We start from the raw sequence: 21,124 nt of genomic DNA, 5'->3' as shown, positions 1-21,124 counted from the left end.
AGTAAAATCTCTGGGACCCAATTAAATAAACATGGTTGTATAAAGCAACTACTGTAGGAAAAGAAATGATAAATTACACATATTCTCTTGGTATTGTTTTAGAAAATTATATATCCAAAGACAACATTTAGCTGCAGCAGTATTGCGGTTGACGGCCAACTTATGGTTTACACACAACAATCATTAAAAAAGAATAAAAACAAAGACAGAGAGCAAAATACTCTGGAGTGGTTGAATAAAACAAGTCAAGGCCTCGCCCATTGAAGGAGCATCAGTTATGCTCATTTGAGGTTAGAGGAACATGAACTGAGAGCAGAGTTCATGTTTATTGAAAGAGGAGAAAGTGAGCTAACCTGAGGCAAAGTGCTGCTCTATACGACTGTCAGCTCCACAACAAACACACGCAGACTCAGATTTCCTGCGAGAGTGTGTGAGAGCAGTCCACAGGGCAGGCCATTGTGTGTGTGTGTGTGTATGTGTCTGTGGGTGTGTGTGTGGCAGCCCTGAAATAAGTAACGCTGTTTCACTGTTTCATAGAAGTGTTTATGCACTATATTGTGTATTTGTGAGATTTCTTTTGTTTTTGTTTGCCTCTCTTTAACCAGCAGTATCGGGTATCAAGAGAGCTGCAGCTACAGTAAAGATGCCCTTGAGGAAGGCACTGGAATATAAGTGGAGCTGGTGTTGGTCAGCAGCAGCAGCCTCAGGTCTCTTCCAGGCTAAATGAGTGGCGTTATTCATACGACGGTGGAGCAGGACATCGCTGACACATCGTAGATAGATAGTACAGAAAATTACCCAGCAATGACCAGTCTCACTAAAATGCAATCTGAATTCCTACACCCTGGGCAGTGATCGTTTTTCTTTTGTGATAATTTGAGCTCTTGGACGAGTTTCCAGTGTTTCCACAGCACAAATTAGAAATGTGGATACAATCACACTGTGCTGTCAGACAAGCAAACTCTGTTTACACAAAACAAATAAGTAAACATGGCTGCTGTGAAAAGGACTGTTTGTGTTTTGTCGCTCTCAAGATTTCTGCATCCTACATGTGTAACTCTCAAAGCTTGCATGTCCACAAGCAATTAAATGCATTCCAAACACTCTCAACTGCATTAAAATTCAACAACATCATAATCTTAACTTACAAAAATAATAAGAAAAATTAAGGTGATGAAACATCCACTGTACGGAGTTAATTTTCATATCCACATGACATAAACTGAAACAAAATGTTTGCCTGGAAGCAGGACACCAACCTCAACAGTACACAGTACAGTTAATGGTACAAACAGAGGGACTTGTAGGTAATAGATAAAATTAGGGCTGGGCGGTATGACAAAATTTTCATATCACGTTTTTTTTAAAAATCATATTGGTTTCACAGTATTTGACGGTATTTTGCTCGGGTTCAGCCCACTTGACATGCTGCTGTGTTGTGTTATGGTCTATTCAAGTGCTGGAATTTGTTATTTACGTGACAACACCTGAACGCAACACAGGCTCCGCTCCATTAGTGCCGTGCTCGGTTATAATTAACCTATGGCTACGTCGCACCCTCGAACGTGATGAGCCAATCACAGTGCGTATAGCCATTCCCATACACTTGGACATTCTCTGCCTGGACGTCCATTGTAATGCATTACAGAAAGTCAGTTTTGTTCGGTTTTATGAGCTTTTTCTGAGATTTGAAGTTTAAAAATGGTCAAACGGTGTGCATGGGGTACATGCAACTCTGACACAAGGTATCCTGAGAGGCTGGGCGACCAGGTGTATTTTTACACTTTAAACCACATCTCAACCGAGAAAAGTGTCTCCTTTGGATAAAGTTGTGTGGTAACGTTAGACCACAACATCAACTCAACGTGAATAAGATTAACAATGATGTCTACATCTGTTCTAAGGTAAGTCAACATTGTGTTTGAGGCAACATATTGTCACTTTGCTGCAAAGAAATATAAAGTTATCTTTAACATCTCTAGCTAACGTTAGCTAAAGTTAGCCTAACGTTAGCTCCTAGCTGCGTTGTTCATCATGTCACCTTGTTTGCTGGGAGTTCATTAGCCTGTTTTGTTCTAGTTTTGTACTTTGGTGATCGTACATCATTGTTAGCTGTTGTCCAAAGGGCTCTAGTTAAGCTAACGTTAACTTCTGGAGCTTAGCTTCATTAACTTATCTGTAATGGCAGAGATAACAAAGGTTGGCAAACGTTATGCTGAATGATTCAGTGTAAATACTGTAGCACCAAACTAACGGAGAGACACTCTTGGTAAAGATGGTAAAAAGGCCGTTATCCTTTTCTCACATTCTGAGCCAAAAACCTTAACTTCAGTGGCACTTTAACTTGTTGTCTTTGATGGTGACGGCAACGAGATGCGGTTCACAAGCGTACACTGTGACCTGTAAATTTTGGCTTGTAATTTAAGCTTTTCATCGACCTTCTCAACAATAAAATGATGAATATATCCCTCCAATGCGTAGTTTAGGCCCTTTTGGTTACTTCTCAATGACATCATCGTTATGTCTCCAAAAATAATCAATTGCCTCCTGTGAAATGCCGTGTACTGTGACACCTGCCATAGCGCCGCTCACTGAATGTTGATAGTTTGTATGAGTGAGTGGAGGGGGGTGTGGCCAATTGTCTTGGACTCAGGTCGTCTTCGGTCAGGAAAATGCGGCCTGAACCACGCTCTAGTGTGCTCACCTGTGTGTGCGTGCGTGTGTGTGTGTGTGCATCGGGGCAAAACTCCACTGTGCGCGATACAGAGAGCCGAGGAGAATTGTAAACGGCGGTGCGCCGCTGCTAGTTGCATATAGAGGAAACACTGCTCTTAATAGTATGAGTTCTTCTGGGTCATTGTGTACAGTTGCTTCGCTTTCAGGACTCTCTCCGGCTTTAAATTTTTCTCTATGCTCTCACTCTCGCCAGCTCGAGCACGCCTGTAGTGTGCAGTGGCGAAATAGGACCACGCTGAAACACTTTCCCGCCGCGCACATTCTGGACGTTGTTTGGGCTATTCACCGGTATTGCGGTATATGAAAAATTCATATCATAATGAAAATAAATATCGGTTTTCAGTACAAACCAGTATACCGCCCAGCCCTAGATAAAATCATACCAAATTGATATTAATCCATATAACCACTGCACTACTATGCCACACAAAATGATATGGTCCTCTCAAATCCATAAGACAGTGGCTGAATTTGAAACGAGTATGTGCAAAAGGGCCTGTTAGCACCCTTACCTCCATTGCGGCCACATTTGGGGCAGCACTCTCCAGCCGGAGTGAACGGGCTCTGGTCCCTGGGACAGCTGAGAGGGGGGCAGGGGCGAACGTTGCAAGATACACTCCCTCTGGAGCAAACACACACCGAACAGGGTGAAGGACTCCACTGGCTGTCATGCTGTGGGAAACCACAGAAACAGACAGACAGACAGTTACACGCAGAAATACAACCAGAGGGGGAAAAAGAGAGAGGAAGAAGCTGAAGAGACAGAAGGATGAGGAAAGCTGTTTTGCTCTCTGTGGACGAGACGACTTTGTAAGCCTAAGCCTGAGTGACAGACGAGAGAACAGAGTCACAGAGGGGGGAGAAGGTAAGAGGAAAGATGTGTCAAGCAGACCATGGGAAAAGGGAAGGAGAAAAAAACAAGAGGGTGTATGTGAATGTGTATAAGGCAGCAAACTGTGGGAGGACATTACCTTTAAATCTGAAAAGTGAAATGCAGATGTTCAATATCAGTTTGTACAGAGTTGTTTCAGCAGAGCAGTATGTGCTGTAAAGAGTAGTTTCAAAAGTTGGCTCAGCTTTAGGCGAGCAGGAAGCTTGTTGGCGATCTTCCTAGATTTCTCCTCCTCACTTGAATATGTGTACATACTAGTGCTACGAAAAAGCCTCAGGCCAACATGTTATGTGGTATAAAACCATGAGGATGTTTCTCTTCAGTGATTGACAGAGGTGGATCAATGAAATCAATACTTACGCAACCATCTCTGAGGTACTAATTAGAGTGGTACTTAGAGTATAATACATCCATTTGTGGATATTTTAATTCAGTTTTGTTCTTTCTCTCTTAATGAGGTATCAGCACGTCAATGTCGCCTGCAGTCAAAATGATAGAGGTGAGGATCTGGCTTTACTCACTTTCTGAGGCGTCAGGCTGTGCAATAAAACCTTCTTTAGCCTGCATGAAATATATCATTAGTGTGAGTGTTAATAGAGAATTGATCTAAATGCTTTTTCACCCTGGAAAGAATAGATTTCTGTGGCAAACAAGCGAGAACCTTTTTATAGTTTTGGCAAGCAGCCAATATGAAAATTCTTCCTTTAAATATGGAATATGTACAATCTCTCTAATGTATGCTAAATTAAAAGTTTGGGTCATGACCACAGACCAGGGTGCTGAATCTGGATCTGTCCTGGCTCTTTCAGATACTCTGCATATTAGCTACTCATAGATTCAAAAAGATTCAGAAGTCTGTCAAAACATTGGTTGACCATAAAAACGTCAGCCATCCTTAAAATCATCATCCTGTATGACCTTGGGTGTCTGCAAAAAGACAAGAGCTCAATCCAAACAGTTCTGCCTCGGAAAGGAGCAGCAGTGGTGACAGCTTGTAAATGCTGTTACAGCTCTCACCACTGTTCTTCAGTGAAGATGCAGTAGAGCCCTCAAAAGGCCACGATTCCTCTCCAAACTTCCTCTCCTGGTAGTTCAGATCTGTTTAAAGTGCCACTCCACCAGGGAAGTGACGCCAATGGCTTTGTTCTTCGCTTGAGGACGTGTGCTGTCCAAAATGGCTGCCAAACAGTCCAGCTCGTTAAGCCGGAGGCCACTCGATGGAAGTTGAACAAGACAGTGATTGTTACTTTAGTAACAGAGAGGCAGGAAGGGGTGGGTCTTTAAAACAGTTTTTCAGCAGTGACCAAATTTAACAAACAAACGGCATGTGATTTATACGTTTAATCACCTTGGATGCAACGTTTTTCATTTAGGGTCTCCCACCGAGACAAGTGAAAACACCACATACACACAGACCTAAAATATGTGATTGTTGAACTTTCCAAAACCAATTTATTTGCTACTGTAACAGCCTCCTCTCTTCAGGTTTTAGGCTTTCCACCAGATTTTATAGCCTGGCTGCAGGGATTTGCACCCAAGGACGAAGGACGAACCCAAGGTGATATGTAAACTCATCTTCATTGGTCGACTACAAACATGACGTATCATCTGAAACATGGAAGTAGCTACATGCCCATTAGCCCACAGCGTCATTAACAGGCGGCTCGCTCAGTGTGTGACGTGCACTTGTAGATAAAATATAGGCCTATATTAATGAAGGTTCATTAGTACGGTTTTGTATTTCTCTGTAATGTAGCACAGTGTTAACAGTGTTACTGATACTATTCTTTCTCACACGCGACTAGTCGACTAATGGCCCTAACTGACGACTATTGGTCAGTGAGGAAAAGCCCTCTAGAAGACACACCTTATTTTAGAGTACAGTGAATTTCCGGCACAGAACTTTTATTTTAAAGTGCCGTTTCCTGCTGCAGAGTGAGTGACTAACTGACAGCTACTTGACAGAGACAGCAAACTAGCTCAACGACATGGCCAAACGCAAGAATGATGCTGAATATATTTTACTGCATGGACCTTGAACTACTGACTAAGGAGAAATGTGGACCCCGTGGTGGGACCAGTTGGGAACCACTGATCTACAATATTAGTTTGTATTCAGTAGTAATTTCCCTGCACCAGAACTGAGATGCCTTGACCAAACCAAAAGTATGTAGACAGAGATGTTCTTATACTCAGGATCATGTAATATATTTTTAAATGGATCTACAGAGGCTGCATCTTATGTGTGCATATTAAGGTTTTGTAGAATGGTTGATTGATCAGGAGAGGAGGAAAGACAGAGCATAGACACAGAAGAAGAGTCTTTTCTCCGTCCTCTGTCACTTTGACTTACTCCATATACAACTCCTTCGTACTGGCAGGAGCCCTGGGACGAGGAGATGCAGTCCGGACAGCACTTGTTGGCAGGGATCCTCAAACGCTCGCCCTTTAGAAAAGACACACACAATATGAATACACTCCTAGCACAACCGAAATACACACAAATCCCGAGAGACAGAGAGAGAAAATGGTGTTAGGTGCCTTTAACCAGCATGAATACAAAATTTGTCAATTACTGTCTGTCCATTTCCATGGAAATCACAAATAGCAAATAGCACGACCGAAGTGATAATAATGAAAATATGAAGACTCTATCAGGCATACACAGTGTGTAGAATGCAGAGCAAGCGCAATGGAGGTGGTACAATACAGATTCAACATGCAGTCCTTTATCCGCACTGCCTACACGCCCTGATTGAGGCCGCAATGTGTGGAAACAAGCAAATGGGAAAGCAGCCAGGGCCAGAAGCAGAGCCAGTGAATAGTTTAGGTGTCGTTTATTTGTGAATACAAATGCTATGGAATGGAAAAAAAGAAGGAGGGGAGGAATACAATTTATATAAGGTGAGAAAAACAACCCCCAAGGAGCTTCAGAGAATGTCTTGTGTCAACTGAAAAAGAGAAAAAGGACTGAATAGAGGCACACCCGAAGACATATTACATGTGAATAGGCAGAAGAATGGAAACGAAATGTATACATAACAAGTATGGGAAATAAAAAAGATGGAGAGGAGCTGTAGAGCAAGTAGCAGTTGCAATGAATAAACAGACAGACCAAGGGATTATATTGTACTTTCAGCTGGTCATCAATCGCCTGCGAACACACAAACATCAAGACCACCAGCTGAACTTGACAGCTGGCGAAAATCCATCCATCACAACAGCATTTGTGTTAATAAATTAAACACTAATAATCTAAACCTCTAAATGTTTTCATACATTCATTTGTTCTTGTATCTCTTTTCCTGAACTTGTCATCTTTCAGTCTCTCTAGCCTTTTTTCTGTCTGCAGCCTCAAATTTAATTACCAAAATATGGCTGTAGTACAAGAATTTGATCCAATTTCAGATTTTATTGCTGCAAATAAAGAGAGATGGTTCAGGCTCAAAGAGAACAGAGTTCATTTATCATTGGACTGCTGCATTCTCACAGTAGTAAGGCTCAAGGTTTTCCACTCCTGCCGTTTCTTTTGCTGGGGAATAGAAGGTAATTACATGGGGGTCCTGTGCTTCTGTGAAGGATCAGCCGGTGAATTAAAGATTGGCTAACCACTTTCTACTCTGTTTATAAAATAATGTAAACACAAACTTTATGGTTTCAATCAAATCAATTTTTATCAAACTGATGCAAGGTGTGATGCGGGGGCTGTGCCGGACCGTTGTGGTCAAGAGAGAGCTGAACCAGAAGACAAATCTTTTGATTTACTGGTTCATCTATGTCCCAACCCTCACCTATGGTCATGAGCTCTGGGTAACGACCGAAAGAATGAGGTCACAGATACACGTGGCCAAAATGAGTTCCCTCCAAAGGGTGTCTGGGCTCAGCCTTAAGGTGCGGACACACCAAACCGTCATCAAAAACTAGCGGCGACGAAAGCCAACTGTTGCGTTGTCTACGTCGCCTCACGTCGCCCTGTGTCAGTTGCATTTCAACACACTACACAGACTACAACCAACGGCCAAGTAGTTTGTACATTCTGCGCTTGCGTGAGAGAGAGCGGAGTGAGAGAGTGGTACATCCTGTCAGCCGAGGGGTTTCCTATCTGTGCAGCCGAGCACCGCAGCACCTCCACGGACTATTACATCCAGACGGTCCCGGTGTTTCCTCCTCAGGCTCCACTTCACTCAGCTGCCTGATAAACCCGCTGCTTCTTCCCACTTTAACCTGAATAACAAACCAGAGCTCAGTACTCCGGTTGGATCCAAACGGAGAGCCAGGGCTAGCTGGGAGGCTAGCGGAGGCTAACTGGCTGTACTTCCCTCTGGTCATGCTGTGGCTAACGCACCGCTAGCCGCTCACAGCTAGCTCCAGTTTGTTTTTCAGGTTAAAGTGGGAAGAAGCAGCGGGTCTGTCGGGCAGCTGAGTGAAGTGGAGCCTGAGGAGGAAGCACCGGTTAGCCCCGGTTTCACTACAGTCAGATTCACTCGCTACAGGGGCGAGGAAATAAAACCTGAACAGCCAAACAGAGTGATCTCTCTCACCGACAAGCTCCGCTGCCGATTCAACATGCTCAATCGGCCAAAAAGCCGCCAACGCCAAAGTGCTGGTTCTGGCATCTAATCAGGATGCCTCCTGGGTGACTCCTGCTGGAGGTGTTCCAGGTATGTCCAACTGGAAGGAGACCCTGGGGTAGACTCAGAACATGCTGGAGGGATTACACATCTCATCTGGCCTGGGAACGTCTTGGGTTCCTCCAAAGGGAGCTGGAAAAGTGCTGCTGGGGAGAGGGACGTCTAGAATGCTTTGCTCGGCCTGCTGCCCCCGTGACCCGGCTTTGGATAAGTGGTTGAAGATGGATGGATGGATGGATGGATGGATGGATGAATGGATGATGCAAGGTATGCAGATAGAGTTTTGATGAGGGGGCTAAGTTCCCTGAATTTCTAGACTCAGTCAATATGCATCACTTAGAATATGCTGTTTGAGCAAACAAAGACAACAAGCGAAGGATTTAGCCGGCCTATTCAGACATAAGAAAGGCAGAAATATTAAGACACCCCCCGTGAAATTTAGAGATGGATTTCAGTGAAGTCGATAAGGTAGGAAATTCAAGCTTGCAGATAAGGGCTGTGGATTTCAAAAGAAAGCCTTATAATCAGGGACAGACAGATGATAAAAGCCCTAATACTCCTTTTATCACAGCGTAGGTGAGAGGGAGTCACATTTTGAGAGCATTTTAGAGGGAGGGAGCACACGGCTTGGTGAGCATGATGACTAATTTTTAATTAACAATGGATTGCTAACCAGCAGAGTGGAATTCATTAGGCATTGATTGTTGCCTTAGCTCAGGGTTGGGATTGGATTTGATGCCGTCACTGCAGGCTTTGACGTTTAAATCACATTTAAGAAGAAGCACTGGGAGGAACAGCCGGATAGATGGATTAAAAAAGGGCTTTGAAAATGTGTCCCTGTGAATTCAAATGAGCCAAAAAAGCTAGGCTGGAACTAACCATCTCCGAACAGTTGTCATTGTGGCAGATTAAATGGTGCAATCGGCAGACTTCACTGCACAATAGTCTGTCATTTCATTGATTCTTGTTGTAGGGGTAACACACAAAGACAAGTGATTAAATGGGCCCTTGAAAGTAGATCTGCACTTCAAGGTGAAATGAAAAGAGGGAGATTAAAATATCACAAAGAGGATCCTGAATATTTAAGGCTATTTATTTTATTCACTTACTGTTTGATTGTGTTCAGATTCTGGTTGTAGTTGAAGAGTATTTTATATTCTGTGGCTAAAAAAACACTTCATAACTACTAAATAAACAATGAAAGTGGGTCTGCAGTTTAAACCACATAAAACACATAGTTGTAGGTGTAACTGAACTTTTTCCATGCTCCCACTCTTTTCAAACACTTTCAATCACTTGAAGGTTTGAGCGACTTCTGAAAGTATTTCTCAGAGGCAGAGCTGCTTTGGAAGAAACATTTTATTGTTAGACTTGAACTTTTTTTGTCCCAGCTTCTGGAATTTCCACACTGCTTGGATTATCCAGTGTGAATTTTGTTGATGGAAACCATAATGAAAATTTTCTGTCAACGACCTTTTCTCCATGACGAAAACGAGACGATGATGAAAACAGATCTTGATAATGAAAACTAAGACTAAATCTATGTTTAATTTTTGTTGCCCAAACGAGACATGACGCAAATGTTAGTGGTGGACTATTGGGCATCGAAAGCCGGGAATGGCCGTGCTTGCAATTATTTTCAAATGCTGCATGAGCAACAGGCTGGCAAACTCCAACAATTAGTCAGTGACAGGATGTTTGGCTAACCAACAAAAACCCTCACACCATAGCAGCATCAGCCGTTGGTGCAAGGTGTAAGCAGTACTTCAGCAGTAAATAATCAGCTGTGTGTGTCTGACTGTGGATGGTGGAGCTGCTGAATGAATTGTGGAGTTTGTTAGTTGCAGCGATGCCTGTTACCAGTCAGCTCCGCTCATTAGCTGCTAAACCGCAGCAGAGCAAGCAGCCAGCAGCCGTGAGACCTAACAGCTGATCCCCATGGGACTCCGCTGAGATGCAGATCGAGTAGGTTTGTGGTTTGATGGTGTCTGACAGGCAGGTAGGAGGCTCAGTAAAACGCCAGACAAACATTTTGCAGATGAAAGAATTCAGGCTTTAATCAAGTTATGTTTCTGCTTCTTAACAGTCTGATAGATGGATAAGTCAGAGTTTACAATGAACCTGAAGACAAATCCTAGTTGTCTCACATGTTGGGCCATTTTGCCGGCCAGCTGCGAGCATTTTAGTCTCACTCACCAGACCTTTCTCAAGAAAAGAAAGGTCTGGCTGGGCCGACTCTCACTTTAAGATTGGAGAAAAAAACGCCCCAGCTGCGTGTATTTCTTTCAACCAATCACAATCGTTCTGGACGGTGCCACAGCAATGGTGCGCTTGCAAAAAATATTGCCGGGGGGAAACAGGTTTCGGTGTAACACGCCCACAAAAATATCACCTACAGGACGCGAACCATTGCAGAAAAATGGTTACATCCCCGCAAGATCAAACACCGCAAAAGTTAGTAAAGGACGTGTTGAAAACGGTTGAAAACTGCTACACAACCGGAGGTGGTAGGACGGGACTTCAGCGGGTGGCTCGTTCTGCCCAATGAGAGGCTGATCTACGCAGCGAACTTCCGCCCACTCAGACTACGAGCATTTAGACACACAGAGCCGGATTGGCGAGTTGATCCGAGGCGCCCAATTTTCCACCTCGTAGGGTAGTCATATTGGCGGAATCCTTTCAGTTTAAACAGAACGAGGCAGCCTTCCACAACAGGAGGAGCTGTTGATGACGCCGCACGTGCGAGCAACTGGCGGTGGATAAACAGGAAACAGCTGATAGCTGGAATTAGCGAGCAGCTAGTAGCAAGAGGGAAACGCAAATCTGACAGACACTGTAAAGATAAGCAACTGGGGAGACAAGGAATGGGGATGGTGAAGAACGGGCCGACTTACGAGAGAATCACCGCCTGACTAGCGGCGGCTTCCCTCCCACGTCACTGTTTACGTCACATGCTGAGCTACACGTTTTGTTACTTGCTCACGCCCCCCATTGCCCCAAAAAAGGTGCATTCTGTATAAACCAAAATAGGTAGGCGGCATTTTGCTGCACTCCCCGATTTTGTTTTTATACTGCCAATGCTGAAAAAAGACTGATTGGGCTTTCCTGCAAATTTGCACAATTCCTGTCTAAAAAGGTCTAGCCCTTAAACCTGTCAAACACTGCTGGACAAATGACAGTTTGGAAGTGTGCACAAATTATTTGTAGTTGTACAAAAAAAACGACCTGTCACCTTGATTCTAATTTCTGATACATGAATGAGCCTAAATGGATTAGTTTGAAGATAAAAACACATAGAAAACATAATGACTAAAACTAATCATCATTTTCGTCTCAAGACAAAAACTAAGTCTAAATCTAAATAGCTGTCGAAACTAATGCTTCAATTTTCCTCTGCATCTGAAGCCAGAGACAACGCTTTAACATTTTAAATCACGTTGCTTGTTTGTCCTCTATTTTGTGTGGCAGCTCTAATTAACAGTAAATAAAAATTAAATAATAAACAATCTAATTGAAAGTAACAGAAGTGCATACACCATCCTGCTGACTGTATTTATTTGCCTCTAAAAATAGTCCACAACAAATGCACTGTTTACCCATTTGGGTAAAAGTATGGCGAGCTGTTTTAGGAAATTAGGAACCAATGCTCCTAATTTGTAGCTGAATGCGACAGACAGGATAATTTAGCTGTATGGAGACACCAACTTAAATGTTTATGTTCTTTGTCCTTTCACAGGATTTGTCTACAACAGGGGAAGTACAGAGCAATAACACCACCCTTACATAGAAAAATAGATTTCTTGTTATCTTTTGTGTGTACTGTTGTTTTCCATCCCAAAATAAAAAGCACCCAAACTTTTTCTGTTAAATGTAAAATGTCGTCTTACCCTCTGAAAGTCACACTGTGGGTTGGGGCAGTGGGTGGGCCTGCAGATGGCCACGTCGCTGTAGCAGGTACACTCCTGACACGACTGCGGTCTCCATGATGTGTTGTTCTGTCAAGAGACAAAACAAAACAGACATGAAACACTGCCGAAGATAGACTTGATTCATCACTATAAAAAAAAAACAAAAACAAAAAACACTTCCTCATGCTCCATTATCATATTCTATCACACCCACATGTCACGTTAATGTTGACAGCCGGAGCAAATGACAGTAAACATATAGACTCCTTTCTGCATATTAATGTGACTGATAAAAGGTTGTTTTTTTGCTCACTTGCATTGAGATTTGCAGATAATGTTGCTTCAGTCTTCTGCAGTTTGATTTACATCATCTGCTGTCTAACTTTCCAAAGTTTATTTTCTCCTCACCATTGCTGACACAAAATAGATACCAGGCGTTATGACAATCACTGCACAGTGTGCAGTAATCATGCATTATAGACACACTATGCAACAGACACATGGAGTGAACAAACGATGGATGTATATTATTCAGTCTTATTACTCAGGAGAATCAGAACTGCCTCCATGCTCTGCAGCAGTTTGTACCACCATAAGAAAATCATTTCACACTTTGAACTCTTATCATCTTCTATACTTAAGGCTGTAAACCATTGAAGGATTTCTGCTGCAGGTGGACTGAGACTGCTTCAGTGTTGATTAAAAGCCTTGAGCACCATGGCCAACTACACAATGAGATAGAGCAAAAGAAGGCAGAAAGGCTGGAGATCACTTCTACCAGTTGGCTGCACCCTTTAGCATGCCTAGTGTTTGTCAATAGCTCATAACATCGAGCTGACAATGTCTTATGGCTAGCTTGAAGCCAAACCTAAATCAATATTCCAGCCTGCATATGCTCAGATATATCATCTTACAGTCCATAAATCCGATTTAGACGGATGATTAATTACCCACTCATGACGGGAATATCCACGGGCAGCTGTGCTTATGGAGTGGACACTTCATGGAGGGGGGTGACCGTTAAATGTGGAGACTTTGCTCCATTTGAGACGGTAACTAGAGCAGACATCTTAATGGACAGGAAACTTTAGCCTCAGGTAACAACCAGACCACTAATAGTCCAATATACTGTATGCTGACACAAGAGGGTACACAGCAATAGGCAATACATTGTGGATGGATCTACGATAAGGTGTCCTGGCTGTGCACCCAGGGGCTCAACTTGCTGTTCTTCTTTGTTAAAGGAAGGATTGAATACAGTTAAATCAGGTAGGTCCCAAAACTAAAGGGTACAAATGGCAATTTGGCAGCACAGAGCGCCCATCCTGTGTACGTTATATTGGTGCACTGCAAAAACTGTCCACCTTCAAGAATCTGTGTGCAGGATTTTAACATTTTTGACACTGGAGACTAATGGTAATATTAAAAAATACACTGGCATTCACCACCTGATACTTCCACCAAGAATCTGACCCTGGGACACTGAGATAAATGGATGCTTCAAATAGGTTGTATTCACCACCTGATACTTCCACCAAGAATCTGACCCTGGGACACTGAGATAAATGGATGCTTCAAATAGGTTGTACAAATATTCACCAGGACTGTATCACTTGTCTACACACAGAAACGTATACCATCAAAATAATTTGAAAGATGCAATAATCACAACGAAACTTAAGTGTACTTAACTAGGGCTGCCCCCTTATAGTCGACCAAACGTTAGTCGACTAGAAAGGTCATTCGTCGGCAAGATTTCATTGGTCACTTAGTTGCAGGGAATACAAAACACACAAACAAAAAACAAACGTGAAACTCCATTAGGACCTGTGCCTTGTCAAAATAAATCAAAACCTTTATGACTGGACCAGGTGGGAATTTAATTTGAAAGGACAGACACAGGAAGTGACCACACTCAGCAGTCAGACAGGAGCCAGGTTACAAACCAATGGAGGGCAGGGCTACCCAGGGCTTTACATCTGTCCCACGAACGATAGGCCTACACACTTATAAACAGCACCTGGAAGAAGATCAGCTCTGCACTCTGCTTCTTAAGCAAAGAACATGCCGCCACGCTCTTGAAAACTGGTACAAAAAAGGCACACCAGTAGCGCCCAGTGCCTGACCTTGGATTTTCCACATGGTTAAAGATGCGGCATGTGAACCACCCTTAATTTCCAGGGCTGGTACCTGCGGTTATTCCACAGGCTAGTTAATAACATGTCGGGCAGGAAATCCAAAGTGTGGGATCATTTTGAGAAGGTGAAGGACGAACCCAAGGTGATATATAAACTCATCTTCATTGGTCGACTACAAACATGACGTATCATCTGAAACATGGAAGTAGCTACATGCCCATTAGCCCACAGCGTCATTAACAGGCGGCTCGCTCAGTGTGTGACGTGCACTTGGAGATAAAATATAGGCCTATATTAATGAAGGTTCATTAGTACGGTTTTGTATTTCTCTGTAATGTAGCACAGTGTTAACAATGTTACTGATACTATTCTTTCTCACACCTTCAACTCAAACCACCAAAGTATATCATTTAATAATTAAATTAATATCGTAAACACGTGGGCAACTAGTCGACTAATGGCCCTAAATGACGACTGTTGGTTGACCAGGAAAATTCTTAGTCGGGGGCAGCCCTATATTTAACACATCAGTCTCATATTCAGCCTTGAAGACTTAAAGCACTGTCAGTGGGATAATTCAATCTTTACCCAATACAGTTTCACTTGTTTTATGAATTTTATAACAAATAAGGAAAACACATTTTGCATGAAATGCTGTGCAGATAGTGTATATATCAAACTTGAAATCAAATCAGACCCTTTACTGGTTAAGAACAGATGTCTAATGGGGTTATTTTACACACATCCAAAGTAAGTGTTTTGCTCTCTATTACCAGTGTTATTCACATGGAGGTCTTGCACATTATGAGGAGAAGATAATGTGTTAAATACAGCCCTCGATCATTGCAGAAAAAAACCTCTGGCAGCACACCTGGTTGATTGCAATCATAGACGGTGAGAGAATCCACCAAGCAGAGCCACAAAACTCAATACAACCTGTTAAACTTGTAAGATGCTGGAGGCCTTTGAGACTAGACGTTGTCTAAAAACAAGCCATGTATCGAACCTAAATCAGTGCTGAATCAATTATGAGCCACTGTAGAGGTCTCTTACAAATAAGTTTGATCTAACCTGGAGGGTTGTTTTCAACATATCTGATTGTCCGTCTGCTTGTGTTTCTTGACTATCTGACTTTTTGTTTCCCAGATCCTCAGCTATGATCACCCTGAGTACAGCATATTGTTACTTACATTAAACATGGCAAATTATGAAAATCACATATTGTTGTAAAGTGTAATTATCCTTTAATGTGACTACAATCTTGGAATTACTGAACCGTGACTTTGAATTTGACTTTGAAAAATGAGAGCCATTACAATTCCTTAAACAGCTCTTCTTGGTAATCGAGTTAGGGTACAAGAGAAAGTCATGCAGTTAACATGCAGTAAAATGTGGGAGTAGCTATAGGTCATGTTGAAAGACACAAACAGAAAGGATAACACCACAGAATGAAAATTTAATTAAGGCAGCCAGCTGAGAGGAAAGGCACTCCTGGAGAGAGCATGTCAGTTGATATGTTCCCTGAAATGTGGTTTGAGCTATTTATGTGTACATGTGTTCATATACGAGTCTGTGGGAGAGCGTCTCTGCACAGCTGTGGCCAGATGTGTAATGCGTTTTATGTAAGGGCAAACGTGTCACGGGCAATCTCTGCTCACAACATTAATGTTCCAGCTCAGAGAGAAGGAGGAGCAACCTTCAGAAGTAACGAAAATGTGGGTGGCACTGCTTTTATCTCCTGAGAGAGAAACTATAGAACGCTCACACAATCTGAGATGTACAATACTTACAAGGACTAGTTCTGTCAAACAAAACAAGACTAGTTGATGTAGAAACAGGTCATGCAGAAGATGCACATGAATGTTTTTAACTCTTGATATTCCCCTTAAAGTTTCAGAAAAAGAAAAAGTTTCAGAAAACATGTTGCTGATGATGTTCAAAAAGGATTAAATATCACAAATAATGGAGCTATGTATTTTTTTGTGGCTGCAACATTAAAATTGCAAAGATAGAATTCCTCAGTGTATCATTTTTAATATTTTAACATGAAGATGGGAGCATAAAGCTAAAATTTTAACAGTGTAACAGCCTTTCACAGTTTCCAAACTGCAATCACGAGGGGACCCAGGAGGATTCCTTGAGGAGCTCCTGAAGTTTATACTGGGGAAAAAAACAAAAGTTCTGTTTAATTATCTTGGTAAATGGTTTCTCCTACTTTTTACATGATATTTACCTGCATATTTAATGTGTATTCATATAGGGGCACTTTTGAACCACATGGCACATACCACAGCATTTATAGCCTATGCAAATTTGCAATGCCTGTTGCTTTTCTAACTGAGGTCTGAATCAGGTTTATGGACTGCTTAAACACAGTTTTTTGATATATATGTAAACAAATGAGGCGAGCAAGCATTAGTGTCAACCAGTGAATGTGAAAGGTCATAAATTATGCTTATGTACCCCAAACAAGCTGTTTACTTGGAGACTACTGAAGAATATGGAACCATATTCTTTGGTCAAACAAAACAACAATTGATGGCAAAAAAAAGTCACCGATATGCAACAAGTCTTTAAAATAGGATACAGTACATAAATTTAGTTACAACATCAAACTAAATTTCAAGGTAAATGCACACAAAATCAGAGAAAAGATGCAAAGGCACCTCCAAGTCGCAAATTCACCCCAATAAGACAAGTTGAGGACGCTTCAGCTTGATATGAAAATGAGTAAAGTCAATGCCTAACACAGGTACAGGAAACCATGGTTAACTGGTGTCAGGTGCAACCATTAAGACAAACTGCATGAAAAACTCTTCAAATTTAAGATCACAGAAATCACACAAATTCACTTTACACACATTCATGTGTCTTCAGCAAACAGTTGACACATGAGAGTTCTCTGCTCTGCCTGTCTGCCTTTGAAGTTATTAAAAGTACAAACAGGAAAAGCAATCCTGCTAAAATACACTGCACTCAGAGTTGCACCCCCTGCGTGCACTCTCACTATTACAGGAAGGGGAACTGTCTCTCAGGTAATATGCTCTGACTGCAAAGAGCAATCCCAGGATAGAGTGAGATCAGTTTGTCACGCGGAGTATGCCAATCCCTCTCAGTCTCTAGTTGAATTTTAAAAAACTAAGAGAGATACTTGCCCCTGGTCTTTCCGTACGGTCTGTGTGAAAAGGCCTGTGTGACATTCTGACCATAAACATTTCAGCATGGTTTCACCAAACCAACCAATCTCATTACAAATCAGTGAAGCTCTCCAGTGTGGTGACAATCCTCTCTTTGTCAGATAGCTTTCTAACAGATTGCCCCTACGAGGGGAAGAGGTTCAAAGCAAAGATAAAAATGGAAAATCTTTCTGACTGGACCAGAACAGTAGAACTTCAGGCTACATTCTTTTCTTTAGGAAAGTGGTTTGAGTGTAAACCTTAATCAAAAATCTGTTCAAGTAAAAGCAGAAAGGTTGAATGTAGCAATTTAAAAAATGAAAAGTACAAGCAAATGAAAATTGTATTAAAGTACAAGGGAAGGTAAAAGTACTGGTTAAATATCAATCACCCAATCATGTCTCACATGCAATTATACAAGGTACAACTCCAGGGAAATGGATCCCATCAGCTCCTTTAACTTGTGCTCTGTAGTTTAGTCATTTATTGCTTCTTCTTGCATCGTTGGCTGCTCTTATATAATTGTCCATGTTTCTGAATGGTTTTCTGGTTTTGAAATGATTTAACTGTCCACATTCAAATCTCAACAAGATGGCCAACATGCTTGCTCCCCCCGAGCACGGCAGCACTGCTCTGCAGCTGTTTGTAGACATTATATAGCTGTGATCCAAAGCAGGAACGGGAAAGCACCTCACATTCCCACTGTCACACCAGTCCTTATTCAATGTAAAGCACACGCCACCTCTCCTTCTCTCGCTAGAGCCCTCTGTTCTGTTAGATCAGCATATTGAAAAAGAGCCAAGTTTTAAGGATATTAGACTTTCTTATATTCTGCTGGAAACTGATGAGACACAGAGGTCATCCAGTGTATTTTTCAACACCTGTACAATAGCTGGGAGGACGCTAGTTCAGCTGGTGCCAATCTTCTTCATGTCTTCTTCATGTCTTCTTCCATGTTGTAAACCTTGACCTGGCTAGCTAGCAGAGTCACAAGAGAGGAGACTTTACAGGCTGGTGAGTTGATTTCCTCATCCCGATGAATAACTCTTAGCCACACATCACCAGTGTCCAAAGCCAACCACCAAAAACACCACCAACACTTGCAAAATACACGTAAGAGCATACATTTTGCACAAATGTAGCTGAGCTGACAGAGAGGCGACACCTACATATAATACATATTTCATGAAATTTGGCTCTATTCACACACAAAAAAAAACAAAAGCTCCTGCATTCAAATCCCTTTTTAATACCAGACACAGAGGTAATCCTATTTTTCACAGATTAAGACAACTAATCACATCAAAAATAATGAATTTTGGGAACATCTGTTGTAAAATCAACAGCAGACAGGTGCACTGATGCCCTACTTGAGTCTCTAACAACCTCCCTGAATCTGAAGTTTTTTATATTGCGTTTAAATAACCATATTGAATGCAGATAAACTTGTCTTAAAGAGAGATTTAAAACAAGAAATAAAATTCAGTTTTGCCCCAAATGTAACTGTCCCTTTTGCAGTCAACCCTTTGATATGTGTGCAAGTATGTGTGTGTGTGTTTATGTGTTGGGAGTGTCAGACGATATTAATAACTTGTATGTGTGTATTTGTTTTTTGTAAAACCAGAGTGCCATGTGTAAGACTTGGATTGCTTTGACTTAAATTGGGTAAAGAGGTCACTGGGGTTTATAATAAGTCTGTGTGCATGCAGGTACGCCCTCAGACAGACTAGTTTCCTGTTATGGCCCTGTGGCTGCCATTCATGTCACTGAGTCTTAATAGAGCTTTGTAAAATTAGCTCAGCAGCTAACAGTATAGGTGACTTCAGCTCTGACTGGACTGAGTGCCACAGCTCGCAGGGTGAGTCCATTTCAGCCAAGGTCTCGGGGGATAGGGGAGGTTGCACTCAATTCCAAATCCACATCCTGTTTGCCTCCTGAATAGACCGTTAGCAGAATGGGATTGACCCCTAGATCATTGTAAACAGGGACCTCTTAAAGTGGCCGGAGCAGGGGAGCAAACCTGGACTCGCTATTACCTGACCTTCCAACCTCCTGCTCTGTCAAGACTGAGCCAGGGGAGCTGTTCAACAGTCAGCAGCGTGAGTGGTAGTGGCATTTCCTCCCCTCCTCCTGGTGAGATTGTCCCCTACAGGGACCCATACCTGGGATTCGTTGATTAAACGTCTAAGGAGTTGAGGGCTTATTTCATTCCACCCCTGGAGAAAGATATCTGCCGCAGATTTGATTTAGGGCTCAACTAGCTCAGCCATCGCGGCTGCACGTCTCCAATTTCATAAAGGAAAAAATAGATCCATAACTTTAACACACAGTACATCCTAGTCGAGGATGTTATATAGGGCAGAGCTAAGTTTGAGTTTTGCACTGTGGGCCTTTGGCTGATGGGTTGTCGGTTAGAATTCCAGTCAAACTGAAATATGTGAATGGAGAAAGAGAGAAAAATGTATCTTGAGGCATATTGGGATTACCAAAATGTACACAACACATGAAATAAAAATAGGCTTTTCTAGCAGGATCTTGGCTCCTTTCTCCATTCACATATGAAAGTGATGAGCAGTAGGAAACTGTGATGCTAAAATTCACTACAAAACAGCACTTTAAATAGGGTGCCTTCAAGTGGAGTCGTGTATCATGTGAGTCTATATGAGTGACCTTTGGCGGTATTTAAAACATGATATGACTGCAAGTAACGATTATTTTTAATTGGCCCCTTCGCTAAGCCCTGTCCCTTAAGATGTTGGAGCTAGCATTGAGCCCACACTGTAACTAACAGCACTCTCTGAAGACATACTACCAAATTTTTAAAGGAAAAAAAGGAAATTTTAGACAGAAGTGGACAGGGGGCTCTACAATATGTGTTTGAAGGATATATTCGAGATGTCAAACTCACTCTGCAGCAGAAACAGGTTAAACAGATGAGGATACAGGGTTAGAAGTATACAGTTGTTTGTAATTTATTTATTTATATTTTAACACAATGGTATCGCATCCGCAACCAGTATTGGCCAATACGCAAGTTTAGTTATCAGGAAGAAAAAAATGGTTTCAAACCATTTCTACGCAAATTCTCACACTTAACGCAAACAAACCAATGTTTATTCAGGGAAAATTGACTAAGCCTTACAGCAATGCTCTAAGTTTACATTCAATGGGGTAGAAGGATAGAAACACCTAATAGCAATCCCAATAAAGTAACAACAGTAAAATGTCTTTAAATACTTCTTGTAACTTGTTCCATTTATTTGGTGCAGAAAAACGAAGCACTAATTTACCGAGTTCTGAACCGATCTGAGGGGTTTCAAGGGATAAAGATTCCTGTGAGCGTGTGTGATGAGAGATGGATTTGATTTTTAAAAGAGAGGTGAGGTAGAAGGGGAGCTTTCCAAGCAGTGCCTTATAAACAAAAAGGAGACTATGTTTTTCCCTTCTACCAGTGAGAAAACAACAGAAGTTCAAACACACAAATATCAAACACTTTTGTTTTTGCTTAAAGGATCAATTAGCTAATCTTTTGAGGAGGTGCGACTGGCTGCCAAGTTCTGAAACAACTAATGTTTTCTTTAGTTTTCCTGTTTGTTTTTTTTGTTTTCATTTACTGAGCGTCAGTTTTCTCCTGAGTTTAACC

At 41.9% G+C, this 21,124-nt stretch overlaps 1 protein-coding gene across 1 annotated transcript in view; it reads right to left on the bottom strand.

The window, feature by feature from the left end:
- Window positions 1–21,124, bottom strand: part of fras1 (Fraser extracellular matrix complex subunit 1) — a 411,473-nt gene that overhangs the window by 273,005 nt on the left and 117,344 nt on the right. Inside the window, exons 3-5 of the mRNA XM_078170455.1 lie at window positions 12,147–12,254; window positions 5,982–6,074; window positions 3,249–3,408 (exon numbers count right to left, since the gene is read on the bottom strand). Of these exons, the coding sequence (XP_078026581.1) occupies window positions 3,249–3,408; window positions 5,982–6,074; window positions 12,147–12,254 (361 nt within the window). The remainder of the gene's footprint in view (window positions 1–3,248; window positions 3,409–5,981; window positions 6,075–12,146; window positions 12,255–21,124) is intronic.

The sequence above is a fragment of the Epinephelus lanceolatus genome, chromosome 9 (genome assembly GCF_041903045.1).
Source record: "Epinephelus lanceolatus isolate andai-2023 chromosome 9, ASM4190304v1, whole genome shotgun sequence".
Classification (NCBI taxonomy): domain Eukaryota; kingdom Metazoa; phylum Chordata; class Actinopteri; order Perciformes; family Serranidae; genus Epinephelus; species Epinephelus lanceolatus.
Note: the sequence above shows the minus strand (reverse complement) of the source record. Positions and strands in the feature narration are given on the sequence as shown.